General features: G+C 42.5%; 1 protein-coding gene across 3 annotated transcripts in view; it reads left to right on the top strand.

Moving 5' to 3' along the window:
- The window catches only part of CDH16 (cadherin 16), a 1,158,846-nt gene that overhangs the window by 562,444 nt on the left and 570,110 nt on the right, over window positions 1-26,292 (top strand). For all 3 annotated transcript variants that reach the window (XM_069653297.1, XM_069653307.1, XM_069653286.1), the window contains exon 11: window positions 10,901-10,977. In XM_069653297.1, the coding sequence (XP_069509398.1) occupies window positions 10,901-10,977 (77 nt within the window). The remainder of the gene's footprint in view (window positions 1-10,900; window positions 10,978-26,292) is intronic.

The raw sequence follows: 26,292 nt of genomic DNA, 5'->3' as shown, positions 1-26,292 counted from the left end.
TGTTATAATTACCAAGTTTGTGATACACGCACATCAGCTCTAATACATTAAAATCTATTCCTATGGTATTTAGAAGGTGATTACAATCAGAAAGATATTACATCATCAATAAAACTGTTTAAAATTAGTTAAATATAATCATTAGGTGAATAGCATCATAATACAGTATAAAAACCTGATCAATGATATGAAGAAAAAAAAGACAGTTATAAGCATATTCAATACATTTCCAATTTCAGTTCTCTAAAGAATTTGCCGGTATCGATAATTAGTTATTTTTTCGCTGCATTGAAAACTTCATTCCACATTTGATCTCTACTTAAAAAATCTCTATACTTAAAATGCTTAAAAAAATAAATGTTTATCAGTTCAATCAATTTGTCACACTCCGTGATTAGGTGGTTGGTGGACTCATCTTTCTCAGGTAGGTTACAGAATCTACATGTAGGCATTACTAATTTGTCTTTGAAGTATTGAGCGATTTTGCTTTTAGTTGGTAATAGATTTAATCTAAGACATAAAAATATATCGGCATATGCTCTATCCGGAAAGGCTTAGATGTATTTGGGTATTTCATTCAGTGCTTTAATTAAGAAGGCGCCTGCATTAAATGCTGAATAGTGTGGGCATTTTTTTCCTGTGGTAATCCAGTCCTACCTATAAAGCTTGAGTTTGGCTTTGTGGGGAAGTACCAAAAATGTGTCCAAGGAAATGTTCCCCTCTTGCAGTAAGTTTTCACAACCATCTTTCCATTTCGATAATACAGACAAAGTTTTACTTTCCATCATTTCCTTAATGACTGGGAATAGATTTCTTGAGGTATCTGCAGCCAGTAATGCTTTCCTATACAGTGATAACATGGACCATGAGACTACTATGCTCATGGAGGTCAGGCCCAATTCATAGCGAATTAGGGATATTGGGCAGCTTGAAGGGAAAGGTAAAATAGCTTTCCAGTAAATTCCTTCAAGGAGGTCCCAGTTAACCTGCTTGATCATAATTGTAGTCTGACTGCCATAGGTAATAATGGGGATAACTTTCTGTAGGTAAAATAATCGAGCTAGTATCAGGGAAAAAGCCCCATATTTTCTTTGTAGTGCCTTTGCCTGTGTTGCTAAATATTTCATTCTTGTGATGAACTCCTCTTTGTATGGCTTGTCAGCCAAGTCTGTGTTGATATTCACTCCTAAATATTTATATTGTTCTATTTTAACGAGCAGGTTTTTAGATAGAAACTAGTTAAATTTAATGGCAGCTTTCTTATATTAAGATGTTAGTTTTTTTGGAATTAATTTCTAGTTTATTATCTTCAGCATAGCTAGATAGTGCCGTTAGCTTCCTCTGAAGCCAATAGGAGTTTTATCAAACAGAACAAGATCATCTGCATATAGTAAATATGGAATATGCAGCGTCCCAAGACGAGCAGAGAAGGATTGAACATTAATTTGTGTTTGAAAAAAATTGCTAATAATAAAGTATAGATGCAAAAGGGCAGCCTTGTTTCAGTCCCGAGTTGCTTCTGATCGAATTGGATAGTAGCTGTCTGTAGTAAGTTTAATTTTAATACTCGTATTGGAATAAAACTGTAAAATTGGATTATACATTTAATCAGGGCAGTTGGACTTCAACAATTTCTCCCACAAAAAAAGATTGTGATATAGAATCAAAAGCTTGTTTAAAATCAATTAAGGCAAGATATATTGGCTGCTTATTTTGTATAGCTTGAGCTTTAATGGCAGAGATTATAAATAGATTTTGTGCTGTGCCAATCACAGCCACAAATCCCGATTGATGAATATCAGTTAATTTGTTTTCCTTGAGCCATTTAGTAAAATCACATATCACCAGCCTTGCTAAAATGTTTCCAGGGGCGTCTAAAAGAGCAGTAGGGCGATTTATAACATTTTGGTAGATGGAGTAAAGGAGGTCCGCCATGCCTTGGGATTATCTTTAAGAATCGCATTGGTCACCATATCCGGACCAGGAGCTCTCGAGTTGCTCAGTTTTTTAATTATTAGTATTATATCCAGAGTATCAAATTCAAGGCCTGACAGATCGGTCATGTCACTACTTTTACTAATCAGGTTTTCTGAGGACTTCATGAGGAGTTTTTGAAGGTGGTTTGTCCATGTTAGTTGATCTATATTATTTAGTTGCATGGATCTATGGGTGTTTCGATTTACTTTATTTATTACCTTCCATATTTCACCCATCGTTTTTGTTAATAGCGCTTTGAACATTAGTTCAGCTTCATTTTGTTTTTGTACAGCAAGTACTTGTTTAATTCTGTTTCTATATTTAATTTTTTATTTTTTATTAAGGATTTCATTTGCTCCTAGGGTTAATAATCTTATTGCTCGACGTAGATCTCTTCTCAGACTAGATACTTCTGGATTCCAGCGGTGTTTATGAGCAAAGATTGGTTTATTGGACTGTAGGCTAGATTGTACTATTATTTGAATGAAATCATTATAAAATATTTTTTCCCAGCGCTTTCGTTGGCATGGAGTTGCTGTTGTAAAAGAGTTATACGATAGGGCGCCTACTTAAGACGATTGTTCGCACTGTTTGTGTCCAAGGTGCCCTTGTAGTATTGCGAATTTTCTCGAAGATAGGCTCTCCATCGAATCTCCACTAGATGATGGTCACTGACTATAGTAGGAATGATTTGAAAGCCAGTTATCAGATTATTTGCTTTGTTGGATATGAACACATAATCTAGTGTCGAATGTGACTTACCTCTAAACCAAGTCGGCCTACGGGGAACGTCATTGGCAAAGGTACCATTTATCATTGAGAATTGCCTAATTTTCATTAAGGATAGCCATTTCGCTGCCTATGAGTTAATAGAGCCTTCGGAAACCTGACATAATTTCATGTTGAAATCACCAATAATTATTGTATTCGCAATGTTCAGTTCTAAAAGAATCTGATTCAGAACTTGTTCAATTTTATCCATGAATTGCAGGGCTTTCGGGAGGCCGGATTCCAATAAATTTTTATAATCATCGTCATAGGAAAAAAAGGACGGTTATTATTAGAAGGGCATATAATTACTGGTTGTATCCCCGTATCAGGACTCTTCCAAGGGATAATAGATAACTGCGAGTTGAATTTTGCTTCTATTAAGAGACCCGCAGCCGGTCTACCCTTGTCAGCTTTAGAAGCTGGAAGTGCCACTACTTGATGATCTGGCCAAACGGTTGTCGTTGGCATCCAAGTTTCCTGGAGTATGATTAAATCATATTTATTGACTAGTGTTGGTCTAGAAGTAAGTAAATGTGAGAACCCACAAGTGTTCCATGAGACCATGGTGCATTGGTGTTGATCAAGAATGTGTAGCTAAGATTTATTTTGTTCCAGATCTCTAGCATGTGATACCCAGGTCCATTTGGATTCTTTAACCTGAGGCAGATTTCGAGATATTGTGTTGCAGTTACAACAAGTGGACTTCTCTACATTCAAATCAGTTTGTTGCTTTGGAGGATAGGTCGACTGTTGAGGCTCTTGTATAGGGGTTTTCAAAGGAATGACTTATAGCAGAGCACCTTTCTGAAGAAGCAATTTTCTTTGTTGCCAGACATCATTTTTCTTGAAAAATGATGTCTGGAAATCTTGATTTCCACAATGATTTGGTGGACTAGAATGGGGTAGGATACTCCATTAATGTCTGACAAATTAATATGTTTTAGTTGTGGAATAGCATGGAATATGGTTAACAGTGTCTCCCTGTTCGGAAATGGATCAGAGTAGACTCTATCAATCATAGTGAGTCTCAAGGTTTCATCTTTTAAATTCTCTGGTAACCAACCAACACCAACATTCAATATTTTTTCTTGCGGTAGAGATGGCTCCTTTTCAATATTAGCTAAAGCTTCAGCTGAATCTTTATTGACAATATCTATATCAGAAACTGGATTAATGTGCCCATTTTCAGATGCTAGTAACTCAGCTTTCGATGAGGAACCTTTAGGGAATGGTGATCTTCTAACCAATTTTTTTCGATTCTGCTCCAAGGTCATGAATGGGTTAGAATCCTGATCTAAATTAACACAAAATATCGGGTTCCGTGAGGGAAGGTGGGACCAGTCTTGGTGGAGACTTTGATGTATGGTTTCTAGTATGGAAATATTGTTATTCGAATATACCGATAGGTTTATTAGGTCGTCCCAGAAGGGGGCTTGTTCATAATTTCAGAATCATTCAACAATACAATATTCTTTACACAAGGAACAGTTGGATCAGATTCCTTACCTTTAAGTGATGACGCGCCTACAATGGGAGGGCGAGTATCAGAGCAGAACACTTCAGGAGTCACTGATTTGACCTCCACCGGGGCAGGCCCAGGTTGCAGAACAGCTAAGGAAATGCTGGCTACAAATCTTTTAGTTTTTTATTTCGTTTTTTTCTATTCTTTTTTTAAGTGTTTTGATTGTTTCTTTTTTTCTTTTAGTATTTTCAAATAGTGACCCATCTTGGTCGTCGTCAAATTCAGTTGTCCCTTTTTTAATCCTCTTACGTTTCCTTCTCTTGTTCTGAGAAGGACAGTTAAATATATCATATAGAGGCCTAACCATTTTGGTTGCTCCAAGTCTATATGGGCGTCCAGTGTGTTTTTATTGTTAATCTCAGTGGACATTCTGGGAGGACCAGGAGCATTTGATTTAGGATTTAGGTCCTCAGGTTGAGAAGCAGACCCATCAGGTATGTCGTCACTAGAGGTAGGGCTCACAATAGCAGAAGTCTCAGTACCATTCATAGGCAACACCTGATCTGATTTTAACATAAATGGGAGATTCAGGACCAAGCAACCACGTTTGTTAATGAGTGTTAGTAGAGACCCTTCTTGAGAGGTTGCTCGGGAATCAAGCATCAAAAAAAGTTTAGTCAAAGTAAAAATCGATGTGTTAATAGCAATAAGGGCAGAGTCCAAGGCCGGATTAGCTATCGAGGGAAAACCAAAGGAAGGACGGGGAATGGGTTTGGCAAGCGAAAGAGCAGCAGAAACCCTTGACACCTGGGAATCAGGGGAAGAGATGATGTTATTGGGACAGTCAGTAGGAAAGAGCTCCGGGGAATTAGATAGTCTCTATTCTCTAAGCTCCCTAACCATTACCTTTTTACCACTTTTAGGGAGGAGTTGGACAGTGACCGCATTCTCATATTGGGAAGAATGGGCACCGGTTGAGGCGGAGAGGGACCTCTGGCTTTTTTGTTGAATTTGTGAGGACCTGAAGTGGCAGTTTCTCTCACATTGTCTGTTCTGTTTAGGACCTGCAAGTACAAAAAGGTCTGGGGGTGCGAAGCATTCACCTGGTGGGGATCTTGGTATAACATTGGAAGGAAGCTAGGAGTATTGAAGCTTCCATCTCCTGGCGATGAGGCTTGATCTTTAAGACACTCCTGCATAGTATTATCCAACACACAGTGAGGTGACAGATTCTCCGTTGCGATGACATGGGGACCACCATTAGTTTTTACAAGGTTGTTTAAGGAGTGAGCGAGGCTGAAGCCTTGGTCCTTAATAGAACGAGATTTGGATGAACTTATCGCTGGGGCGTGGTCTACAAAGGGAGACAGCTGAAACCCTGGGCAAATATGAACTGGAAAGCGTGGTGCATAGCAGGGCGGGGGAAAAGGCATACCCAAAGTTAGCCTTATTATGTTTATTCCTGGTGCTGCAATTGAAGAGGTCACAGTTGTTACTGAAATTATTGTTAAAGCTGTCACGTGAACAAAAACCAGGCCGTCGTTTCACTTTGTAATTAACGTGGGTAAGCCGCAGGTAGTGAGATTCAAGTCCGCCTGGCGTAGCAATATTCAGCAACAATTGAAGGAATTAGGATAGGAAACAGACGTAAAAAAAAACAACGAGTGAAATAAACGGACAAAAAAGTGGCACAATGTATACGAGAGCACCAGTAAACAGACAATCAGTGCTCCTACAGTCGGTATGAGTTAAATAAACGTGATGGAGACAAAAACAGCCAGGAAAAAAACCAGTAAAAATGGGAAGGATAAAGCGCAGAGAACGGCAGCACAACAGCACAGCAGTCAGCGGACAGCTAGCAGTACTTGTCTGGTACTTGATGTGGTGCGTGGGAGCTGGTGCGCGCGAGCTTCTCACTAAATAGCCACGTAGCAGAGTGGGTGTGGCTAAAGACAAAAGACAACAATAAAGGAGAAAGTTAGCGTTACACGCTAAGATAAAGTTAGATAAAGTCCAATATGAGTTCAAGTACTAGACAGGGCACTGAGCAAATAAAAGTCTTTAGTACCCAGGCAGGTAACAGTATCTGAAGAACACGTTGATTCAGGCAGCATAGGGGCAGAACCTCCAGCCAAACAGCTGACAGTACTTGTCTGGTACTTGCTGTGGTGCGTGCCAAAAAGCTTTCATTGATACGAAGCAAATTAAATCAGAACATCACTTCCTATTTAAATCTCTCCTCTTCTCATTTATTGAAAATATTCGTCCCCCCATTACTCAATAGGCATGTCACTATCTCAAACAACGTACTAAAAATTTAATGTGTGGACATGCTGCTTGACATTCCTGCATGTAAATTCCTTGCAAAAAGAAATATGTATGATTTCTAGATTCCCTTCAATGGTGCTTCTATTGCATTAATGTGGAAAAGCGTACATTTGTCATTTACATAACTTAAAGGTGGAAAATGGTTAGCAGATGTGTCTTTAGTGGTTTAGCACTAGTAACTGCACTCTGTTCAGTGGTGTAACTAGGTAATTACTTTTACATTATCTTTCTATGTATAGACAAAGTGAGATATCATTTTGTCTTCCATTCTGTGCTTTCACACTTCACAGAGGAGGAGTAACAGATCTCCCAATATACACACAAACAGACCTATTTTATCATGTCTATAATTCCAGAAACACATACACTTGTGAAATATGTATTAATTACATAGGATGTATGTACCCCCCCCCCCAGTACTTTCACAAATTAAAAGGACTAGGATTTAATCTATTCCCCTTTAGCCCTTTAGAGTTTACTTCCCTTCAGTCGTTGTAGTTCCACTTAACATTATACTTACATAAAATGTCTTTTGGCTGTCTCAGAGACAGGGGGACACCCTCTTAAGGGCTAGTTCCATTCTCCCCTCCAACCCTCCAATAACCGGTGGGCATCAAGTCTCCAATCTGGCGTCCATGTTCCTCTACAGCCTGGTTTTTCTCTTTCTGTATTGGGCCTGTACTTTTCCTTTTTCACTGAAGAAGGCATCAAGCTTTAACTCTAGATGGACCTCTCTTGCTGTACACGCTAGTAATCCAAAATGATTCCAAATGAAAGCAATCTCTTCCATTGCCCTTTTTGTAGTTGCCAATTCTCATTTTCTCCTTCTTCCTGTCAGTCTGTCAGTCAGTCCAACATAGTCAAGGAGTAAGCAAGTAAGCCCACAGAATCTATGGGTTTGTACTTTTATAGATTTGAAACCCCTCCCTTTAGAGGTGGGTATAATTTATCTAATCTAATTGACCAGTGTATGCCATTGGATACTGTTACACAAGTGACATCACACTAAACCATCCACTTCATTCTCATTTGGTATATTAATGAAGAGGGCAGTCTAATGGGAGTAACTTCTAAACCCAGTTGTCCTCCCATTTCGTGTGATGTCATCTTGGATAGTTCTACATCAAACAATTGTGATTTTCTGAAACATCATGTTCCACACATGTGATCATGTTTCTAATTAGTTTGTCAAACTGTTCTTACTCGGGTGAATCCAATGATGCTAGTCTGATTTCAGCATGACATGTGATGTGCATGTGATAGATTTTTGATTTTCATTATCTGATACTTTCACATAAATATTTTATTCCTATCTCAAAATATCAGTCTAGCTGGCATGGATGCTGGGATACATGAATCATTGATGTGCAACATGTATGTGCAAACATGTCTATATTTGTCTAATTTGCATAATTAAACAATTATCAATAGAATATTGCTTTACATTCAATACATTTCTACAACCATTACTGCAAACGTTATTTAACAAAAATATGATTCTATATTTTAAATTTAAATAGGTGCAATTTATGTAATGGGATGAATCACAGTGTGAAATGACATTCCATTCCCTGCCGGATAAGAATCAAATTGTATCAATTCCTTTGAGGCTTCAGAGCAAGCCATTTATGACACAGAGAGGGCTTTTCTTCATGACACTAGTGTCAAGAGCCTCTTTGAAATTAGGCTGCTAAGGGTTATTTGTTAACACAGTTCCCTGCCCTTTGTCTAATTACATCAATTGGCTGTTACAAATGCCAAACTTCAGGTCTGACTAAGTGTGAATTGTATCTTGCCTGGAAGACCAAGTTGATGAGAATTTCTGATAAATTGGGGAACACCACGGCAGGGATTCCTTTTTCACAATATATTCCTCGTATTTGTAGGGCATTTGTTTTCCTCTGTAAGACCTGCCTTTGGAAACAAAGAAAAACATTTGATCCTTGGTAGTTCATGAGTGACATAAGGTTTATAGACCAGTTTCAAAGTCCTGAGTTTCTCATCTCTTGGGAAAGCCGCCACCCAGTTCTGTAGCTGTTGGGGGAGGCATGCAATTTTGCTTTGTGTGCCATAGTTCAGTTCCATTCACAAATGTAACCTTTAAATTCATGCACTTTTCTATATTTCCTCATTGCAATTTTCACTTTAAACAGGGCAGCATTATAACATTTTCTTTGCAATCATTTCAATTTAAAGAGTTGCACTGAAAATGACTGTATGTTTTGAATTCATAATGCTAACTATTACCCAGCCAGGGGGCTGTGGTGGCCTCCCAGAATAAGGGCATTACCACATGGTAAACCTGCTGCCCTGAGCCTCCTCACGGCCAGTGGCTGCCAGCCCTCTCCCCTTGCCGGGGAATCAGGTAAATTTTCCCCCACCCCTACCACCTTGCCCCCTCCACAGAATTCCCTGTCTTCTCTCCCACCCCCACTTACCTTCTTTTTTGTCAATTTTGAGAGTGGAAATGCTGCTAACACTTCAGTCCCCAGCACGTCCGCTCCCGATCTGCGACAGGCCATCATGGAAAGGGAGAAGGAACTACGTGGTCCCTTCTCCCTCCGCATGGCAGCCATTTTGTTTGTTTACTTTTTTCCCTAGCTTTTTAATGGCCACCATGGAAAGGGAGAAGGGACTACATATAGCCCTTTCTCCCTTTGCATGGAGGCCATTTTGTTTGTTTAGTTTTTCCCATTTTTTTTCAATGGCCACCATGGAAACGGAAAACGAACTTCATTTTACCTTCCTTGGCGGCCATTTTCTAGACTTTTTTTTTCTGTTCCGAAATGCCAAAGCTAACGGGCCAGGGTACTAATGGCAATAAGCCCCTCGACTGCGGGCCATACTCGCTATTCTCGAGCCTGTAACTATGGTCCTCGGGGGCATTACCATATGCAGTAATGGCCCACAGTCTCAGGGCTTATTGCCTAATTCTTAGTCCTGTAAATAAATAAACAGAAATAATGCGTGCCGAAATTCTCTTTCACAACACATGCCTTTACATCCCAGTTTGACCGTTTTCTATTTAATAATAAGTTACTGATACTTTCAGGTAACTGGAAAGATTGATATTTGGCCTTGTCAGTTACCTTGGACATGTACTCTTGTTGTAGATGGACTACTGACTTTACACTACTTCCTCACACATTTCTTTTTCAACTGCTTTGCGCAGGATGTAGTTCACAGGTTTATCTTTAAGTCCATCTTGTTTCTTTGTATCTTTTCATTCTGTATAGATTTCGCAGCATGGGATATCAACACAGAGCCATGAATTAAAGGATTTAGCTTGTCTCGTTTCCTCTTTTGCATAGATAATGTAAGGATTGTAGTGTCAGATCATTGTTTTTTTGTAAAGCAAAGTTAAAGACCCACAGTAATATGTTATTCATTTTATTGTAGAAGATTGAAATTGATAGAAGTTATAAAAAATATATTAATGGGCATGTGTCTGCAAGATACAAATGCCAAAACTGCGTTTGCGGTGCTTGTTTATCAAGTTATACGGTTGACATGTAACTTTGTAGATGTCAGTAATTCAGTCAGTGGGTAATTGCAAATGTAAGTTGCGATGACCAAACCTAGCAATTGGCAACACATTGGCCCTCATTACGACCCAGCCGACCCTTACCGCCTGAGTACGAGGTCCCTTAGCGCCATGGTGAGTTTAACGCCTGCTTTTTGCAGGCGTTAAAATCCATGGCGCTAAGGGACCTTGATGTTAATTACGCCACCGTAATTTACGGTGGCGTAATTAACGCCTTCCCCACTCCCATTATGCCCTATGGGGCAAGAATGGGAATGGGGAAGGGCAAAATGGGGATTGGGGACTTACCGCCCCGCCAAGGTCGGAATGGGGCGGTAAGTCCGCCAACCACCATGGCGGAATGGCACCCTTAGCGCCATGGACCATGGTGCTAATTGCACCATGGTCCTCCGCCAAGGTCGTAATGAGGGCCATTGTCATCAAATAAAACATTACTTTTTTTCTGTGTATGTACTTAGCCCTCTTCAGCACAAACCATGTTTCCACTATATATATATAAAAAGCATGAAAAAGTACATGTATTATATAATTCACCTAATTTTCAAGATATTAATACACAGCCCTGAAAAGAAAATATTCTCGAACCTTTTCCCAAATGTAGGCACAGGTTTTCATTGTTATTGTTGTCTACCTTACCTTTTGATCTATGTCCGAGTTATGATTTACTGTATACACAAACCAAACACCCTTCACCATTGCAACATGCTTTTGTGTATTTGCTGTCCACCTTTCTACTGTTTGCCTGCCTCTGGAACTGCCTCATCAATGACCTGATTCCTCCTAATAATCCTGTGCCTGCAACTTCTTTCCACTTGCAGGTCTCAGCGACAGCTGCATTGTGATCATTAATGTTGTGGATGTGAATGACAGCCCTCCTCAGTTCTTGCAAACCCAAGTAAGTCTAATATACTGAATAGAAATCTAAACACATGTATTATGTGCTGCACTATTCAGCATTTCTGCAAGTGATCTACTAAGTGTTGTTGGTAATGGTTGGCTCACCAAGTGACAAATCCCTTTCAATTCTGCAACCCATTCGACCAAACAGAAATTTGGTTGACAATGTGCCTTCTACAGGGAAGTGTTTCCTTGTGAAAGGGGAGGCAAAGCGTTTTGAATACATTTTAGAACTATGACTAATGTTGGGCCAGCTTGCTAAAATCCAGCAAACGTTATTTAAAGCACCATGCCAAAAACTCTAAAATATTCCACAGGTATTTAAGATTTATCAAGAAGTGTTTTAAAATGTTTGACTGAACAAGTCAGAGTGAGGGATTTAGGATTAAATATCCACCAGGCCAATGTCTTAATTTCCTTCAGTAATTGCATATTTTCCTGCCTGCTGTATTTCTTTTGTCATTTTATGTTTGTACCTTCCTTATTTTGGGAGACGGATGTGCAGGAAACAATTATTTGTTCGCTTTTTGGGTGTATGTGAAATGGTCACAGTCGTAGACCTGCTTCAGTTATCCAAGTGCCTTTGCCACTTTAATAAAAATGCAGCGTCACATTGGGTTTAACAGGTCTGCTGCAGAGGTCACGCATGATGATGACCAGCATTTAGGCATGTGCAGGCTGCTCTCACAGGGTGATCAGGAGCACCCTTACCAAAAGAGTCACGCTGATGGATGGGGCAGCAGGACACATGAAGTTGACTTAGCAACTTATGTTTCTCTCTTTCAGCAGCTAACTATCTCTGCTGACTGCCTCCCCCCTGCTGTCGATCTCCCCATGGCGTCCATAATGCTGTGCTGGCCCATGCATCCTCTCCAGCTCTCCCGCTTCTCATTTTAAAAGGAAATCTATACATTTCTGTAACCAATAATAATCTGTAATGAGAGAAGATATGTGTAGTATGGTGCTTGCATTGGCCATAGTAATGCAATGCTATGGAATGCTGAGTAATGGTGGAACCCTGGGTTCCCTCAGGGTTCCATGGATGTCAGTTGGGCATTCAGGATGAGAGTAACAACTAAGAAGGATGTCATTGCCTGCTATCGCTCCCTTCTTCTAATCTGTACCCTGTAACATAAGAACGTACTTTTGTGCTTACTGGCTCCAGCGTACTTTCTGCATCTTACCTGTGTATCCTGCTGACCCCGGACTCTACAACATTAATTGAATTGTAACTTATTAAAATAAAGTGCTCCATATCAGAGGACCTTCAATCGAATGCAATCCCTATGAGAGTGTCACCTATTGGTCAGATAGCCTCAGGCCCTTCTCTAACGCATACCACTTACAAAGCTCTATGGATACAATCCTAAGAAAGGGATTTCCCAGCATTTCCAAAGGGATATCGACAAAGATATCGACCATCCAGTGTTGCAGCAACTTCAATCCACATTTAGTAAGATTGTGATCATATCTGCAACTTTCCTGGAGTTGGGGATCGGTCCCGCCAACACAGGAGTATATATATATGTCCACGATACAGCCGCTAGTTCCATAGCTTTCCAGATTATCACACCCTGAACCGCTACAATGCTAAAGGGCCTCACCTCACAGTCTCTTCTGGTTAAAGAATCTTAAAACTCATCATTCCCATGTAAACGCTGGGGAACTGCTTCTCACACAACCTTGCTGTAATTTAGGAGTATACTCACAAGAATGGCCTCTTGCAACCAACGTCTATAAGAGATGACAAGTTCCTTCGCTCTCAGTATGGGATATCTTGATTTCCCAGTAATGGGTTCTCGAGGACAAATCTGGATCCATCATTCTCAAATGATTGATTAAATTATAAAACAGCTGTCATTAAGCAGCCTGCCTGCCCCCAATACTTATAGGATGACATATTACAATATTAACCATGGGGAATGTAAGCTAGATTGTCTTTTTACAGCACTGGTTTTTAACTGCATGTTCGTTTATTGTTATTTAGTATTCTTATAAAGCATAAATATGGGACAGTACAGTGCATTATAGTTATAAGAAAAAAAGCTGCACAAAAGGTAATGGAAACAGGTACGGAGGTAACAGAGCTAGATTAGAATCTAGGATGCATGAAGACCAGGGCCGGTCTTACACCAGATTGCACCCCAGACGGGAAGCATCATTGGCGCCCCCCACCCACATCCGACCCCTAATAATCACATATACTGTTATTTATTTTTATTTGAAAAAAAAGTCTTCAAGCAGTCAAAAAGCAGTATTTCAAGCTGCAAAAAAAATGAATTGGAATGCAGGTCACATTTGCACCGTGACATTTGCGTACTCCACTGGATGGAACAGGACTGCGCGCTGGCACCAAGCTGACGCGCTCGCGAGCAAGGTACACAACTTTGGATGTTCTCTGACTGAAGCACATGCTTATGCTGCTTACTTAGCATTATATAAAGTGTCCATGCGATTTGTGCATGCTGAGGAAAGGACACGCGTCACAACATAAACATCTATCGATTTGTATATGAAGACATGAGCTTCACAAATGGTGCACAAAAATACACATCTAAACGCAGCTGCTAAAATAGTTCCATTAGTTAACGTGTGCCCCCAATGCGGATTCATACAATATGTCAACATAATTGTTTGGTATTTAGGAAGGTTGAGTGGCTGCACTCCATTGTGTTAAAAGTAACACACACACACACACACACATTACAGATTGTATATAATACCGATAAGATCAGGCCCACCCAGGCCAATGTGACATGTCATGCGTGTATATGCATGATGCATCTGGAAAACAGCGAAATGGAGCACAACTCCCTTAAAACGGAAACACACGCCTTTGGAAAACAAAAAAACGATGGAGAAACCACTTTGAGGGTACTATTAGGCACAGGCTGTTGGGGGTAAAGTAGAAGTCACATGCTGCCTGCACCCCATTAAAGGGAAGGGGTTGAGCTGTGCAGGCCCAGTGTCCACCAACTGTCCTTGCCACACATGCAGCTCTCCACCACCTGTCTGTCTCTGCAATATTCTGCAATGCCGCCACCACTCCTCTGTTACCAGCACCTGCACTAGTCCTCTCCGCCTCCTGTCCCTGCCCCACATCCACCTCTCCAAGGGGGGGCAAAAAAACACTGAGAAAAATTCGCTTCGATCATGTAGCCAGACCCAATCACGCATACATGAACTGTCAACTTGTGTGTCCACACGCCGGCACATGTATGGCGTGTTTGCACATCTTGTCCATGTTACGTATCTTGGTGGCCCACCAAGATACGTAACATGGACAAGATGTGCAAACACTCCATACATGTCCCGACTCATTTAACATCAAGGTATATCCTGCAGGACCAGCTCTGCTGGACTTGCGCATTGCGTTTTGGTCTTGGAGATTTACCAGCACACATTAGTTGTGGCAATAAGTACACAACACCACGATCAAAGCCCCTCCCTCATGTGACACCCAACATTATCCACACAGGACCCACTCCAGTAGCACCAGGGGTAAACTGGCCTATAGGGAACTTTGGAGATGTCCCGGTAGGCCTGTCTGCACCCTGGGCCTCTTGTGTGGTACCCGTTTTATTTCGTATATTTTACAGGAAAGAGGTTGGGCTTGCTGAAAATGTTTAATATAGGGCCACTTGATTTCCAGGGCCTCTTTTGGTTCCCAGGCCACCCTTGAGTGCACACCCTCCCTACGAAGCCCCAAATTACACCACTCTTTCCAGACAGACCAATATAGGCCACACCAGTGTCATGTGTGCGCAACACAAATACCAATTAGGATAACATGGAAGGACTAAGACGTCCTAGTGAGCAGATTAGATTTACATAACACTCTGAGAGTTGCAGCAGTGCAATGACCATGTCTAGATTTCTTCAGACTTTCATACTCCTTCAGAGTGGAGCTGAAGCCTGGTGCCTCCGAGTTCGGCCCATGATCTAGCAACAGCTCTGCTAGAGAAGCTGGCACAATACCACTGTTCGGTTTTGTGTCATTGCGTGTGACACGTTAATGTATAAGCAATGTCTCATGCCGGTCCATGGAAAAACAGGAACAACACGTCTCGGAATCTGTGACATGAGACTAATGATTTATATGTTTGGAAAACATCCACATTACTCTCAAACAGGTGGATTTTGGTTTAGAACCCCACTCTACAGCAAATCCAGAGGTGCCCTTAGCATTGGAGGCACACCTGACAGAAGATAGCTGACAGCACACACAGGATGCAACAGTACTTGGAACCAAACACTACAGCTTCAATCAAACAGCGCTGCGAACTTCAGCCACGGAACAGGACATTACTTCCCTCTCCCTGTATCTCAGCGTGAATTACATGAGACCCTGGAGATAAGGGGATCATCCGAGCACCACCACCAGAGGCTACTGGCTGCGGGCCACACAGTCCCACCTGGGGATTAACGGGAACACGACTCCGCCGCAGGACCTAATAACAACAGCGCAGCCCAGAGCTCAGCAAATAGAAATCACAGCCCGTCCGCCCCGAAGCGATGAAGTATCATTCAGGTCCAGAAGCAATAAAGAGCGCGGGGAGAAGTTTCATCCCGTGATTGCGTCAGGCATGTTGTTCCATATATGCAGGCAGCAGCAGCACCCCACACCCGGGCCGTGTCTCGGTGCTGCTGCTGCTGCTCACAAGGAATTGGGATTGGATGCATATATGGAACAACATGCCTGAGTTGCCCTCACCCCAAACACAGACAGTACACTTAGTTACCTGATATTGTGTGCATGCATCCACTCCACTCGCTCGGCACTCCTGTTTTCGAATGAAGGGGGCTGACAACAACGCCAGCAGCCAGCACCAATCCAAGCTATCAGTGCGCGCGTGCACATAGCCTGAGGGCACGCCACACATGCGCCCATGGGCCTTGCTGGTGCCAGCGCCACGGGGCCCGGGGCGGGGGGAAGTGAAAAGCAACCAACAAATGTTGCTAATTGCTAATGTATTAATTGCTGCTGCCCTGCCTGAGGGCAGAGCCTGCAGCCTGAAGCAGTGCTCATTGCTCAGCGTCATAATCAAGGCCTGGCTGGTGCGTGTGGCCCAGCCTGGCCTGGTTGCAGCAGGACTCAGAGCACCGCTGCGCAGCACCCCCTAGAGGCTGACTGACGTCAGGCAGCCGCCTGAGCTCCCTGACACAAAGACCGGCCCTGATGAAGACAACAAGGCAGCAAATATCTGTGTGGGCTTGGGAACATCTCAATGCACCAGAGAGTGAAATTGACACCACATCAATGGTCATGTACTGCCCAGGAAAATCCAAGTGATGGCAGAATACGAAGGGATGCACAAAGCATCACAGATATCCATAAAACACAGCCAGGCGAAACAATAGAAATGAAACTTTATAGATTTCATAACAAAATAACACATCTCCTTACGATCAAAATCTGGAAATAAATGAGGCTGTGGCAGCTTTCTGTTTTTCAAATTGCATGCATATCCAACTGCGACATTCCATATAATGTTTACATTTTATGATTTGAGTGCCAAATGAAGTTCTCTTCACACCAATCAATTTCTTTTTCAAACGTTTGTCGTTTTATTCCATACACAAGTTGTTTCTCTCTATTCCATAGACAAATTCTTTCTCTCTACATGTGTTTCACCCCTGTTCATTTCACAAGGGATCATCAGGAGAGATTTTTTTGCAATTTCATTTACTATGCACTTGTTTTGCCAAGATTCAAATTTGTCCCTTCCTTGCTCCTTATTCCGGCGCCGGAATAAGGAGCAAGGAAGACACAAACGGATCGCTTCCAGAATAGAAGGGCATTTATCCAAAGGAAACTCATAGGTGTGCCCACAGAGAATGCAATTTATAACAAACTGAAAGATTGAATCTTGGCAAAACAAGTGAAGGGGAAATCGATTTATACTGCTTGACCAAACTAACCCCCTACCTTAGGAAAACCTAATCAAAATAGACTATGGGTTTGGTAAACAGTTGTTGTCACAGGAGGGAAATCCACCTTCCCCTAGAGGAAGCCTAAACGGAGGACAAACTCACACGTGTGAAGGGCTGGTGGCCAGGTATACTGGAAATTAAACAACAAACTTAGCACTTAGTGATACGCAGCAAACAAAACATAAGCATATTCATTTTATTAATACGACAATGATAACAATTCACCAGTAAAACACAACAAAACACTTTCCACAGTTATTATAATTGTTCAACACACTAAGATAAAAATTGCACATACTGCAAAAGAATTCACATTGGGGCACAACTACAAAAAGTAGTGTCCCCAACAGGGGAAGAAAATGGGATTAAACCCAATAACTCAGGTTTAAAAGAACAGACAGGGAAACTGAATTAATGTGTAGAAATTAACTGTCTGTTATCAACCTACATTCAAAAATTTCAAAAGGTTAGGATAAACTTAATTCACCACTCAAACTCACACTTCTTCCCTCACACTCAACCCGACATGTTTCTTTCCTCATTCATTCTAAACACACATAGTCAAGGGAAATTCTTCAGGGGCATGTGCTCATATTAAAAACAAGTTGTACCACAGATGTTTGAATATTTGGGAAGGGCTACGTAGGCTACAAATAGCCGTTATTTTAAGTTGAACAGTTAGGTACTCTCAGGGCGTATTAAATCACCCTCCACACTATTATTGTCCAGTCGGGGATACCCACTAGCAAGTGACCCAGCAGCTATTTCCTGCTATGGTAGTCAACTTCAACTTTCCTCCAGCGGATGGTGGACAGCAAACACCGGGGGGCCTTACCGTCCAACCTGGGCAATCCAGAAGAATGAACTTCCAGAGGTTTTGTTTGCCCACGGTACAATATTCTCGGAAGAGCCGCAAGCGGTTATGCAGATCCTTCTTCATATATCAAACCCCACCTTATAATACGTTGCAAGGCACATGGTCCTTGTTCGACCTTAGCGTGGTAAGTCGGAGATCACTCCCACCGGAATAGTATCAGAGCCGCGTTCACAATTACTGCAGTGTCTAGCACAGCTCAAAAGTTTTAAAGTTGCACCATTTAAGCGTGATGTCAGTCCCCCCGACTTGCTTCTGTTTGCGTTTGTTTACCGGAGCAGCTGGCTTTGCACAGGTACTCAACCCGAAATGGAGGAGAGGCGTTGCTCACCACATTTCTTAACTCAAATGTGTGTCCATCAGGAATGGTTCTACCGCATTATCCCGTCAGTCTTGAATAGACGTGTCTAACGACCTACTCCTAATGTAGCCCGGATGATGGAGAAGCAGCAGGAGATGGAACACAGGAGGCAGGCATTGAGGAGATGCAGTTGGGGGGATATGAGAGGGAAGACAGAAGGAGAGGGGAAAGTGGGCCAGCAGGTGGTACATAAGACCGTGGAAAGAAGGATTGAATAGGGACAGGAGGAGGCAGATGATGATAAGGAGAAGAGTTGGGATATGGTAGCCAAAGGGGAAGGAGTCTGACAGCGATTATGCTGTGGATCTATCGTGTAAGTGGACAAGGCAGGTCAGGAGAGGGGACACATGGAAGGGTTTTGACCCAATACTTTCTAGTCCTGGGTACTGTAGATTGTACATACACAATACTTTTCTAGGCGTGACAGTATTTCCTCCTGCCTGTAGGGAAGGTGTTTTTATGCAGTTGTGTACAATTTCTGCAATAAGGAAGTGCGGCGGGGTGAGATGAGTGAACTGTATGCCTGATGCACAACTGCAATGCATGCATACATTTTCTAGTGGCATCTCCTGATGTGTTATAAACATTTGGCAGTCATGGCTGCCACTACCACAGCCGCATCCTTCAGTCATGAGCTGGAAGCACCTGTCTGCATATCTGTCAATGCAGATTATTATCTCCCATGACTAAGAGCATGGCAGTATGAGAAAATGCCCAATCACAACATGAGACACCTGTTGCAGATATCATGCCTGTGATTTGCCTATGGTGGAAAGCCTGGCTGTGCCAACATATGGTAGCAACTGATGTGATTATCTGTTTCAAAAGGCAAGACCATGTTGCTTGCATTGAGAAATGATACTTAGGCATAGGGTACTGTAAGATATTGACGTCCAAGATGCTGTGGAGCCTCACCTTTGTGCCCATCACCCCAACATCCCCCACTAAATTGATCAAGGGAGGAAGATAGATTGACATGCACACTATACTTTTGCATGGAATAGTCCTTCCCCCAACTTGCTGTTGCTATCTCAGGCAACTCTGCTCTTGAACCCTCAAATCTAGAACTCTCCTCAATATCTCTGTCCTTTGGTGACACATTTATCTTCTCACGTCCATGGCTTCCCTTCCTGGCACCCGCTCCACCATTGGCACTTCCCCTCATCAAAAACACCACAAACCAATTTGCTTTTGAAGAGGGAAAATGGGATGATCCCATTCCCCGATCCCCGTATAAACTATGGCCAATGACATCACAACCTAAGCACCCACCGTGGGATGAGTTTGACCCTCTCACTGCTGCCCCGGAAGTCAAGATCCACTGTGGCCACGGTCCACATCCACAAGCCATCCGCACGTGGTGGGACACCAAGTTGAGCTGAGACTGACCATATGGTCCAACTCGACTAATCGTCACCAACCAATACCGCCATAATTAGAGATGACATGACGACATAGCCACGACGGACAAGAACACACGTGGTGCCAAGCACCTGGATCAGACACACACCAACCCACACGAAGAACATACTCAGTGCTATGACTTAGAGGACCGCGCACACTCATCATTGTTATTTTCCATATAGGCCAACTACCTCACCGCAGAAACACAAGACGCCAGAAGAGCTTGTGTACATGCTTGCAGATGCTTCATGCTACTAAAACCCTGAAAATGACACCCTGTAGATGGACTAATGTATAAGGACCCAATTCCCACCTCGCGACCCAAGCATTATGGACTGTATGCCGCCACCCATAACTAGGCCAAGGTAGGCCGCAAACCAGAGTCTCCAGGCCCGGAGCAGCTCAGACAGAGCTACAAGATGCTGATCATGCAGAACAAACTCTGACGGGAGCCCCACAGCCAAGGCCACGAATCTGCAATCAACATGCCGCGTTCTTGGCGCCAAGGTTACACCTGCCACTGCTAAAGACTTCTCGGAGCAGAAATACAAATCAAATCCCTGTAATTCTGCCTCAGCCATGGTCTCTCAACACGTGACCAGGCTGACCTGATACGATGCCAAGCTCCAAGGACTAGAGAAGCTCTGGGGTCTCACATCTGGGACCCAAGCTGCAACAACGAAGTTACAAGTTGGACAACGGTGGCGATGGGAAAGGAGCACTCAACCGCCAGTAGCAAGACCTGTCCATTGTCTGCCACTGACACATAGTCACACATTGTTGCCAGCACCAGGTACATTGCGAGCTGGGAACGATGATGGTCCCAGGCATTAGGCTCGTGGATGAACCAATCAGACACGAGGGGCTAATCACTGATGACACCATAATTCAACCAATCGCTAACTTTCTTCATGTAACAATTATCATGTAACCATTCTTAGGGACGACCCAAGCGTACCACCTGACCTCTTCTCTACCAATAATATTCTCCTCTATACTGATCTATTCTGACCCTACCACTCGGGAAACCAACCCGGGGTACCGTTAGGTTTGGGAGCAAGTTTTCCCAGGTGACACATATTGTATCGTCACCCACTTAGAAAAAGGGCCTCCAAGCACATTACCAATGAGACGTTCCTGGGTACCTACACTCCTAGAACCTGTCCCTGTCTGTTTCTATGCAATAAACGGCAGTAACTCTTTGCTCTTGTGTGTGCCTCATAGTCCTTTAGAACGTGGGAGGATTTGGGGCCTCCCCACCTCCGGAGGTCCGCAGACGGCCTGCTGACCTCCGGGAAATTACTCGTCAATTTCAGGTCTTCTCTGCAAATTCATCTTCTACACTTTAAAGGGGTTCTCAGACTTTTACAGCACATTCTTGGCCCCTTCTGTGACCTTTCGCAGACCGCTATGTCTATACACTTGCTGACATCATATCATACTATATAACAGAAGGCTGTATGTATGTTTGTCTGAAGCTGCCCTGCCCGTTTTGCCTGTTATCACCACTAGAGGAAGCTGTTGCCTTATGCATACAACAATAAGACTTCAAGTTCATCTTCCAGGAGAACAACATGTGTTTTTCAACAATTATAACATACAATAAGCTGCAGAAAAGGCCCAAGACAGGGATACCACTTTAACAGCATACTTCAAGATGCATAAACAAAGAAAATATAAACATTTTTAAAAAAACATATAAACAGAAATTAATTTTATTAAGCACTATTTCTCTAACAAAATAAATTATTATGTAATTATCCATTGTAATATTCCTTGGCATGTATTATTATATCAATAATATTATTCATGCATGTTTTAAACATTATTTGACTTCAATTTATTTTATTGTATGATCTCATGTCTACTTTGAATCATGCTGCATGTGAATTGAAATACTCTGACATCCCTCAACCTTATATATTTGAGTCCAACAACCATTAGTTGAATCCAAGACAAAGGGGCAGATACAACAATTCAACTTTCAATGTATTTGCTGATATTTTGCTTGAGGATAGTACTCCTCCATGTAAAATGATCAAGATCCTTTACAAACATTTTTTTCTATTAACATAAATCATGTTTAAATATACCACATAATATATTTTCACTCTGAAAATGTCTTCCTTTAAGAGCATTAGCCTGTGTACACAGACTTTTTTTTACACTAGTCTGTAAATATTCTTTGTTCCCCTCTTGATCTATTTTCTTTTATGGTTTATACTCCGCTTACCATCACGAGGGAGACCTGAGAACCATTTTATGTTGGTGGCTCCCTTATGAAGCCAAGAGAGAACAAAAAAATACCAATTTTGATGACTGACGTGTAGCAAAGACAATCCAAATAACTCTGGAGATGGTGGCTCTGAATTAGCAGGGAGGAGCTAAAACATTCACATGTTGGTAGCTCTAGAGTACTGAGGCAACTCAAAACCCTCTAAAGTTGGTGGCCCTCAGGTAGCATAGAAAACACCAAAAATGCCCTTGTTGGTGGCTCTCAGATAGCAGGGAGAGACACAAAATCATCATGTTAGCAGCTTTTCGGTAGAATGTGGAGAACACTAAAATGAACATGTTGACAGCACTCTGGTAGTAGGAAGAAACCAACCCATTCTCATGTTGGCAGCTCTCAGGTAGCATGGAGAACCCAAAGAATTATCAAGCTGATGGCTCTCAGCGAGCAGAGACATCCTAAAGAATGTTCATGTTGGCAGTTCTTGGCCTTGAACAATATATGCCGAAGGCAAGTATGACTGCCCCAAAATCTATGTTGTCAGATACAGAGGTGAGAACAGTACTTGGATCTCGAGCCAGGCACTGAGTGGAGGGAGGTGTGTGGAGTCCCCTTCTCATGTGGAAATTATCTTCACTTCAGAAGGGTGGGGCAGATTTGCTCGCTGTTCACCCTTGGACCGCAGCTAAGTTAACTACTTCCTTGGCAAGTAGCTTCTTAAGATGGAATGAAGAGGCAAAGCGGAGCACCTTGTATGCCTTCCAAATCACTGCTGGTGACCTGGTAGGAGAGCAGCAGGAAAAAAGGAAAGGACACACAGGAAGCTGGTGGGGGAGGCTGAGTGGCGTACCTGATCTTGGTAGACATTTGAGAAGGTGGGGTGGGATGAGCTTGAGGGTGGATGGGAGCAGTAGGTTTGAGTGGATAATCACTGTGGTGACTGAGTGTAACTCGCAAGTCGGTAATGGAAAGACAATGAAAAGTGAGCGCCCCTGGGGCACCTGGTGTCTGATCAAATCTGCACACATTCCACGTGCATTAGAAATAAAATGCTGGGTATATTTTCAGTTGAATTAAGGGGGTTTTATGTGCTACTGTTGTATTTTGGATGTACAGTAATCTAAGCAGGAAACAAGGAGGAGTCTCAAATAGATGAAAGTTATAGACACTATGGGGGGTCAACAGTTGAAGCAGTTTTGAATAATTCCGTTTCACTTTCTCTGACCTCTAAATTCACAGTCTATGGGATTTGGCCAGAAGTTGTACTTTATCTTTGTGAAGAGACCACACAAAAGAGGGCAGTAATGCCCCTAATTAAGATTGAGTAATTTCAAAGGATGTACAAGGCCCAAAATAATACTAAGGCTATTTTATGGTTTTATGCGGGCATTTCTCGAAAACTGCAACAAAGCAGCTTTTTCAACAGCCTCCAACTAGACACCCTGGACTCTACCTCTGTGACATTGCCCATGACTGGGGATGCCACAACCATTCTAAAATCTGTCAATCCCTCCACCAAGGTGGTTGGCGTGTCCCATCTGCCCTTACACACTGGATGTGCAAAACCAAACCATCTGTAATATGGAACACACCTGAGCCCACATCCAATAAATGATAAATCAGATCATTGGAAAAGCAGTGGAGCAAACACTGCAGTTCGAAGGATCTAACATCCTTCAAATTCCTGGACGCCCAATGTAGACACATGATCATCAAAGCTAAGAGTGCGTACTACACCTCCACCTTTGAGGCAGCTTCTAACATAAGATTAGCCTTATTCAGTATAGTCAAGCTCTCGCTAAGCCCACACGTATCACCAACATGCTGGCTTCACAATTACAATGTGATGAAATCATTACCTTCTTCATAAAAACAAAAAACTAAATCAGAACTCTCATCTACAGCTCCATGTCTGACAAAGGTTTGCTTTCCATCTGCTCCCACACTCCTCCCACTTCGCTCAGATAAACTTGCCTTCATCAATCCCACTATTTGCAAGGAACATGTTCTCTCAGCTTCCTTAATCAAACAGTTCACCAGCCCAGTGCTGAATGCACTCTTCAGCTTCATGAACACGTCCCTTAAGGAGTGTTCAATCCCAGATGGACTAAAGACAGGTCTCATACAACCGCACTTAAAGAAGGCACACTCGACCTAGCATACTACAGACCTTTCATAAGCCCCCTGTTCATTGAAAAACTCATATCAAAAGGTGCTGTGTCCCAATTGTTGGCTATAATCAAGCAACTCAGCCTCCTCTATGACTATCAGTCTTGTTTCTGCACCAAATGCAGCACTGAGACTGACGCCATCCAAGTGATTCAAGGTACATTGCAATTCATCGAGAAGGGTTAGTAGTGCTTCCTAGTCCCCTTACACCTCTCAGATACCTTCACTACCATCGACCATCAGACACTTCTCACTGACAGGTTTGCTCCCTACCTTTCCGGCCGAAAACAAGCTGTACAGATGAATCTGTTCAGATACAAACAACTCCTAGTCACACAAAGGGTCAACCCCAAGGTTACATCCTCTCCCCAGTCATCTATAACTTCAATATGGAACCTCTATGAATAATCCTAAAAGACCTCACAATAGTAATTCATCAATACCCAATGATACCCAGCTGTGCCTCAAGGTCAAAGGCACCATGCCCGCCTCTTTGAGTGCCTGTCCACTATCCAAACATGGATGTCAAACACCTACCTTAAGCTTAGCACTACCAAGGCCAAATTTGTTCTCAATGGTCCCTGTGACATGCAACTGGAAGGAGCTTTATTGTCGACAACAGCCTTCTTTTCGAAAGCCACATAGGCAAGAAAGCACCAATTGCCTGCATATAGTCCTCCAAACCCTTTGTCCCCCACAAACATTCCACAATGTGGTGGTGGCTCCCGTGATCTCCCACATTGATGGGGGAAATGCCCTCTTAAGCAGGCTCCCAACCACATCTGGACAACTCAAGGCTGTCCACCACACTGCAGCACGCACCAATACAAGGCCCATAAATTCGACCACATCTGTACGTTGCTGCACAAGCTTCACTGGCTCCCTCTGCCCACCAGGATCCTATTAAAAGCTGCCTGCCTCTACATAGAAGTCTTGAATGACACACCATGCTTCCTGATGGCTAAATTTCACACATGTGGAGGCTGTTGTGCCTCACATAGCAAATCCATCAAAAGGTTGGAGTGTAAGCTAGCCTGCAAAGAGAAGACCCACAAACGGTCCTTCTTATACCATGCCCCAACCCTGTGGAACTCTATCCAGCTGCAGGTTCAAAATGCCCACACCATCCTGAAGTTCCGCAAAATTCTCAAAATGGGGCTCTTCCATCAATACCTCTTGCACAACTACATCCATGTTTTCTCACCCATCTTGCAACAGTACTGCAACATTGCTCAAAAACACCATGGCCAATTCTGGATTACACAAGTTCCAAAATTACCTACTTTGCGCAATAAAGAATACATTGAAATAAAATAAGTCAAATTCTAATAAGCAACCTTCCACAAAACAGAACATGTTGACCAAGGATGGGTCGCCAGTTTTTCTGATGGAGATCCTTCTCACGGAGGAGCTGAGTCTCCAAATTGTTCACTGTCTGAAAGATGATCCGAACTACACACGTAAAAACAAACTATACCATGTCCTCTCACTTAACAGTGACTGTTACAGAAAACAAATGGGAAATAGCAGTGTTAGCCAACAGAATCAACCAAATGGACGCAGCTATAGCAACACTGAACTGCAAAGAACCCACTGCCACAATAAACTTAACTTGTATAGATACACTACTATGTCCCTTCAACCAAAGTGTGAGACCTTGGAGAACATGGTGAGAATGGGGAAGATGGTGAAGGAGGTCATTTTCACACAAGTTAAAGCAAGTGGTAAATTGGTTTATCTTGATAGCAGTATATAAATATAACACATCCTTTCACAGGCTTCCCTCGCCAGTCATAGAGTAGTGAAGCAATAAAAAGGAGAATTAGCAAAATGCAAGTAAGATACAAATGGGCCTTTCCCTTTGGTTTGCACTAGGATCCACACATGTTTGATGCTGGTAGAAGGAGTCAAGGTCGTTGATAGTCAACTACCTGTGGGCAATAATGACACCCCCCAATGGAACTCCATTAAATCAAGGGAGAGGGAACTGGCCTGGCAGACTAAAAGTTCCAGCAGGCAGAGAGAGCCAGGGGGAACCTTCTCTTCCATTGTGAGAATAGAAGAGAGAAGTTCAACACAGATGACCAGTTCTGATCCCGATCAACGGGGGGAAAACATCAGTATGTCCAATCTAAATTAGTTTGTTCGTTTCATTTGATGTTATTTCTGATACTGTTCTTTTTCTGCACTTCAAGGAAGGAGGTGTGCCATTATTTGGTCAAGTTGGGGGTTACAATCTAAAGATAGACACAGAGACAAGAGGGTGGAGAGCTTACAGATACAAAGATACTTTTAATATATTGTGAGCGGGTAGAAGGAGGCGGTTTACATGTAGATG

This window comes from Ambystoma mexicanum, chromosome 1p (assembly GCF_040938575.1).
Source record: "Ambystoma mexicanum isolate Mex_15411 chromosome 1p, UKY_AmexF1_1, whole genome shotgun sequence".
Taxonomy (NCBI): Eukaryota; Metazoa; Chordata; class Amphibia; order Caudata; family Ambystomatidae; genus Ambystoma; species Ambystoma mexicanum.
The sequence above is the reverse complement of the archived record's forward strand: the minus strand, read 5'-3'. Positions and strand labels throughout refer to the sequence as shown.